At 36.7% G+C, this 6,487-nt stretch overlaps 1 protein-coding gene across 1 annotated transcript in view; it reads left to right on the top strand.

Annotated features, from left to right (window-relative positions):
* Positions 1 to 305: 305 nt before the first annotated feature.
* The window catches only part of LOC105060973 (COP9 signalosome complex subunit 4), a 29,924-nt gene continuing 23,742 nt past the window's right edge, over positions 306 to 6,487 (top strand). Inside the window, exons 1-7 of the mRNA XM_010944882.3 lie at positions 306 to 592; positions 691 to 842; positions 4,756 to 4,859; positions 4,955 to 5,015; positions 5,109 to 5,201; positions 5,301 to 5,401; positions 6,015 to 6,123. Coding sequence (XP_010943184.1) covers positions 457 to 592; positions 691 to 842; positions 4,756 to 4,859; positions 4,955 to 5,015; positions 5,109 to 5,201; positions 5,301 to 5,401; positions 6,015 to 6,123 — 756 coding nt within the window. The 5' untranslated portion in view covers positions 306 to 456. The remainder of the gene's footprint in view (positions 593 to 690; positions 843 to 4,755; positions 4,860 to 4,954; positions 5,016 to 5,108; positions 5,202 to 5,300; positions 5,402 to 6,014; positions 6,124 to 6,487) is intronic.

Here is a 6,487-nt window from a genome sequence, read left to right as displayed (position 1 = left end):
ATTATCTCTCATAAAATAATTTAGATTATAAAGATAATCTCAACCATCATTCAAAAAATATATTAAATATAATAATTCAGATTATCATACTGACTACCAAAGGCATTCTCCTTCTTCTCCTTCTACTTTTGTTCAAGGTTAAGGTTAAGCCGTTGTGCCCCTTTTCGAGAAAAATAATCAGACCGAACCTAACCAACTCGGTCCATGACGTGACCCATTTGCAGGCCTAACCAAACAACAGTGTCGTCCGAGGTCTCGGTTTCTCTCTGTTTCAGCTCCCTGCTGACATCACCGATATCTGGGTCGCCAAAATCGCTCCTCCATGCACATGTTGGTCACTAAAATCGCGCGGCCGGAAACTCGGAGGCCACGAAACCGGGTCTCGACAAGCTCCCCGCCCGTCCTCCACAGCAGCGGTGGGCAACCGGAGCTAGGGTTTCGACGAAGATAGCGGTCATGGATAGCGCCCTCGTGAGTGCCGCCTCTATCGCGGATCAGAAGCAAAAGATCGAACAGTACAAGCTCATTCTCGCCTCCGTCCTCTCTTCCGCTCCCACCGACGTCTCTCAGGCCAAGCGCTTCATCGATCACAGTATTTTCCCCTCTCAATCCTCCTAGATTAGCGTTTTGTTCTCCTTTTCTTCTTCTATGTGGTTTTGATCTGTTTCTTCCCTATTTGTTGCGTGGTAGTGATCTCGGACGCCGTTCCTTTGGTGGTCTCGAGGCAGTTGCTTCAGACATTCGCGCAGGAGCTGGGAAAGCTGGAGCCCGACACCCAGAAGGAGATTGCCCACTATGCCCTAGCTCAGATCCAGCCCAGGGCTGTATCTTTCGAAGAACAGGTCTTTCCCTTTAATGTCGTTATTCTTTTCCCTGATATTTTTCGTTAACTCCGGGCTCTTTAAAGCTAGAATGGGGCACTCTGGAAGGGGTAAAAAGTCGTGATTAAATTGAGATTGGTAACCTCGTGTGTGGTAATTAGGTATCATGCTGGAATTCTCGTGAAACATGGGTTCCCATACCCGCGGCCCCCGCCCCTCCCGGCGGAACTTCCATTTAAAGTTTTATGTCAGCATTTTAGCGGTGAAGTTTCTCTATTCGTGCGTGCAAGCGGATGAGAGATACGCACATATTCAGTATGAAGTTTATAAATGGTGAAACCTTGAACATGAACTGCATTGTGGCCCTTGGTGGTGTAACTCAATCTTATTAGTATATTTGTAAGGTTTGATGTTGGATCAGATTTTCAAATGTACGGCTGAGTCCATGAGAAGCCATCTAAGGGTATTGCTTTGGAAGAAAAAAGCATAAATCTGATCCATCAAAGCAACTCTTTTGAACAGCTCTGTAGGAATGTCCAACCCTTGCCCTTCTTGTATTAGGCTCCTTTATCTGCATCTATGATCCTAAGGAATATGATTATTAGGTATGGTTGCCTCCTATCAAAGAAAAGGAGAGAGACCTATTTGAAGGGTCTCAAATGACATCGTAGCACAAATTTAAAGGTCTTAGATTTTAGGGGTCTTTTTTTTTTTAATTGCTTTTCTTTTTTCACTCTAGGGGTTTCAAAATTGTGGGACTGGTTAGGAACTTATAGCAAGAAATTTAATTGGGTTCCTAGTTTGTTTATTTGTGGGTTCATGGAATAATATGATAATTGGGCCTGTTTTTATTAATAGTTTCAATATTCATATATACCTGCTTTTGGAACTCGAACCTGCACCCACTTCCCAACCATTCTCTGATTTCATGTTCTTATTTCTGCTTCTATTTTTATGTATGTGATTCAGTGCCTGCATTTGCACCCACTTGCTATTCTGGCAAGTATGGCTCTATGATATAACATTTCCTTTATAATGTAGAAAGATTAAGAGATGACTATTTGTTAAGATATAGTTTAGAATTTCTCCCACCCTCATTCTCCTCTCTATCCATTTATATTTTGTCATTTCTTTAGAATACATGTTTCTTGATCATACTTTTCTGACTTAATTATTTATTCTATTTTTCTGTATCTTTTTTCACTCTTGGCTTAAGAGGGCTGTTGCTCAACGTCATTCCTCTCATATCAAAGTATAATTCTTATTATTAACTATCTGCTCATCCAAATGCTTATTTTGTTGATATTGCATTTAGGGTACTTAATTGTTGAATGGGATTTCAAGATGCCCTTTTCTTCTCTTTTCCTGGGCTTTCCCAGGTCATCTTTTCTATTCCTATTGACAATTGCTTCAATTGAAACTATATTAATTCAATATTTGAGCTTATTTTAGTCATATGGGAAATGATCAATATTCACCCCAGTAGGTTTGAATTGGTTAAGTGACATAGCTGAGAATATTTCATGGTTGTCAGTAGAGGTGGCAATGAGTTGGGCCAATGTGGGTCCATGTCAGGCTTGCCTTGTTCGCAATTGGCACAAGCTTGAGTAAAAGCCTTGGCCTAATAAGTGCCCAAGAACAGCCTAAATATTCGAGTGCTATATTGAACTCCTAATCCAGCTCGAATCCTCCTACTCGAGGGGAAAATAAGGTATTCAAAATAGCCATGCTGACAAATATAGACCATGTGTCATGAGAAGAAAATAAAGAAATGATTCAGAATCAAGTGCTTAATCCTTAAAACCAATAAGAAACACTTAACTTTGCTTTGATCAATGCTCTGATTGTTTTTTCTTGAGATTGTGAGAAAAATGAGAAGAAAGAGGGGAAGAAGAACAGAAAAGAAGCAAATTGGAATGGTGAACACATTTCAAGTGTAAATTAAATTGAATTTCATGTATTAACTTCTTGACTATGATAGTTCTTTAGGTGTGCTATGCTGCAGAATATTTCCTCCTCTTTTAAGTGTGATATGTGGCTGACGTGTGTTGGGATACAATAAAATTGCTAAGTAACTTCAAATAAATGAGCTAATTATGTAGTTAATCTCTACTAAGTGAGGATGCATGACTGAAATTTATATGTTGACATTTAGTTTTTGGTCGGAGGACATTTGAACCAGCACAAGTAATGAGTCATGCACTTGGGTCAAGCCTAACTTGAATAAAATTTAGGCTATCTATTACAAACATAACTCAATTAATAATCTTTTGTTGTTCCATTCCATGAAATGTCAACCCCAAATTGTCAATTGTTCTGACCTTGCACCTCAATCGCATCCAAAACTGACACCTCAACTACTGCTATCCTCCCAAGCCCAAGTATTGGCATATCTAAGGAAAGAACATTATACATGTCTCCATCAAGTTTGTTATGTGTCCAAGCTCCACATGCTTATTCTCTTTTGATGCCTCATTCTCTTGTCTAGCCTCTACAAATAGAGGTGGCAATCAGGTCGGGTTAGGCCAGATAGAGGTCAGGTTGGATATTGGATAAGTCAAGAATCTATCAATCTGAACCTAACTTGTTTATTAAATGGGTTAAAAATCTAGATTTGAACTCGACTATTTCATTAAACAGTAATCCAAGCTAACCTACAATAGGTTGAATCAAGCTAAACAAGTTAAGCATTGCCACCCCTATCTATGAGAAATGACTTGTACAAGAACTCACTTGTAGAGGCATCACTGTATTATACACCTTGCAGTTGTCAATTGAATTAGTTGGCGATAAATTGAAATAGGTTGCCCTTTTCCAAAAGATATCAGACCATTCTGCCGTCACCATGGGCATTAGCTACTTCTGAAAACTCTTTGACAATCAAAATTTTATGCTTAGGTAGGGCTAAAGACAGCCATTTATGCCTGGTAGGTGTACTTTCAATCATGCAGGCCAATCTACGTATGATTTGTAGGGATGGGAGAACCAATATGCAAGATATGATCTTCCATTAGCAGAGCCAATGATGGATCCGAGGTTCATCTCTTAAAAGGAAATTATGCAGATAGGATGGAAAACATAATTTAGAAGTGCATTACTTTTATTTTTATAAATAAATGTTGAAATAAGTTGTGAAATCAGTTACCTGAAAACATGGTTGCTTGGAGCATTATGTGTTACTCCAACTCATCAAATCATGATGTTGTTTTCATTATGTGTATGTTTGACTTGTCCAATGATATAGCTGATTCAAACATAATATTTAACAAAGATTGTCTATTTTACAGAATTAAGAGCAATTGGTTTGCCTAATTATTCATTATATGCAGAGACCCTAACATACGTTAATGTGCATATGTAAGATATGTATATGTCTGTGTCAGCTTGATTAAATTTTCCTGTGTTGGATTCTTGAGGATGCTAACACTTGACACTACTGTCATGTGTCCATGTAACATTGTCTGAATTTATGAGATGTCTAGAGTGGTTTTAATACCAGCTTTAATCATTATTCTTGATCTTTTAAGTATTTAACAACTCTGAAAGATGACAATCTTTTAAATTTGATTGAAATGATAAGTCAAAAGCTGCTTTGGAAAAATGATGACATTTTGCTATGGATGAAGTACCAAATTATGGAGAATGTCCCACAACATTTAGTTTAAACATGGTTTTAGTGGGTTGTATAAACTTTGGATTACTATTCTCTTGCATAAAGTTAATCTTTATGGTTATCGACACTTAAATCCTGCATCTTTTTTAATCCCAAAACATTATGAGGTTTTTATACAGTCTAGCCTTCTGGATAGCATTGAAATTAAAATAGCTTGAACATGTGATGGAGAATGCAATTAATGGAGTCAATATATGTCTTATGATAATCTTGCTCACATGTCTTAAATTGCAAAAACTTATGTACTGGAAATAATCTCAGGTGGTAGTCATCAGAGAAAAACTAGCTGAATTGTATGAATCCGAACAACAATGGTCAAAAGCAGCACAAATGCTTAGTGGAATTGATCTAGATTCAGGAATGAGGTGGGTATTTTGCTTATTCACTTATATTGCCTGTGTAACATATGGACATGGGATTTGTTTTAAGAAAGTTCATTTAATTGAGATTATTCTCTCAGAATGGTTGATGATACATACAAGCTGTCCAAGTGTGTCCAAATTGCTCGTCTTTATCTTGAGGTTTGTCTTTTACATGTTTGTGCATAATTTTAAATGAATATTGCCATAGAATACAATTTTGGATTACCAGTATATTTTTCTTTCATTTGTCAGGATGATGATGCTGTAAATGCAGAGGCTTTTATCAACAAAGCTTCTTTTTTGGTTAGCAGTAGTAAGCATGAGGTCCTAAATTTACAATACAAGGTGAAAACATTTGTGCTGAGAGCGGCTAGGGTTCGTTTATGTGAAATGGCAGATTATACGTGCAGTTTTTGATGTCTATATTTTGTCATGTTTTAAAAGGTTTGCTATGCAAGGATATTAGATTTAAAGAGAAAGTTTCTGGAAGCTGCACTGCGTTATTATCAGATATCTCAGATTGAAAAGCGTCAAATTGGTGATGAGTAAGTGTATTAAATTTTGCCTGTAGATAACCCATTAAATACTGGTATTAATGTGAAATTTTTTCATTTTATTCATAAAAAAATTCAACTTCCCTTTCCTAAATGTAATGATTTAATGATTATTTATTTTATATTTTCAAAATATTTGTTACAATTTATTTCTAAAAAATTTTGATTTCAGCTACCATCACTATCTTATTTGTGTGCTTCTATTCTCTTGATCTATCACACTTTTATAGTTTCTCAGGTCTCTGATACTTCCCGTCTATCTCCAGAAAATTTTGTGAAACCTTCTTAAGCTGTGAAGATCACATGCAAAGTTCATGGCACATTTGCACAGATGTTTGAGTTTTATATCCATGGACTTCTTGATATAAACTTGCATCAATAAGTTTTAAATTTTATTAAGGCTTGACAAATTGTTGTTTGAACAAGGCTGTACCAGATAAATATCATTAACCCTATATTTTGATCATTCACGTATACTAGAGTTCACTGTTGGTAACTTTGATGCTTCTGTTCATATATCTTCAAGCATCTCTGCGTTTTAACCTCATTGGGAAATCATTTCATGAACGCTTATGCATTTGTATGCCAAATTGTTGAATCTCAGGGAAATTGATGAGGATGCACTGGAACAAGCTCTCAGTGCTGCTGTGACCTGCACAATATTGGCTGCTGCTGGTCCCCAACGCTCTCGTGTTCTTGCTACCTTGTACAAGGTATTAATGCTACCTTTATGTGGAACTAGAATGACCTTTACAAATTCAGTTTAAAAATCTTACTAGTGGCAAATCAATCTACTTTTAGTGACTAAACCGTTTGTTTGAATTTAAAACATTACTTCTACAGATTCTTTATTTGTATAACAAATCACATCAAATTTCAGTATGCCCAAATGTGGTATTCCAATGCAGTCCCCTGACCGTGTTGCGTTTCCTATATGCAGTTATTATATGTGGTTGTGCGGCTTATCGGCCAAAGTTTTTAAGCTTTCATGCAAATAAAATCAAAGGAAGGCCATTGGGGATATATATATATGTATGTATATATATATGTGTGTGTGTGTATAGATATATATGTATA

The sequence above is a fragment of the Elaeis guineensis genome, chromosome 13, assembly GCF_000442705.2.
Source record: "Elaeis guineensis isolate ETL-2024a chromosome 13, EG11, whole genome shotgun sequence".
Classification (NCBI taxonomy): domain Eukaryota; kingdom Viridiplantae; phylum Streptophyta; class Magnoliopsida; order Arecales; family Arecaceae; genus Elaeis; species Elaeis guineensis.
Note: the sequence above shows the minus strand (reverse complement) of the source record. Positions and strands in the feature narration are given on the sequence as shown.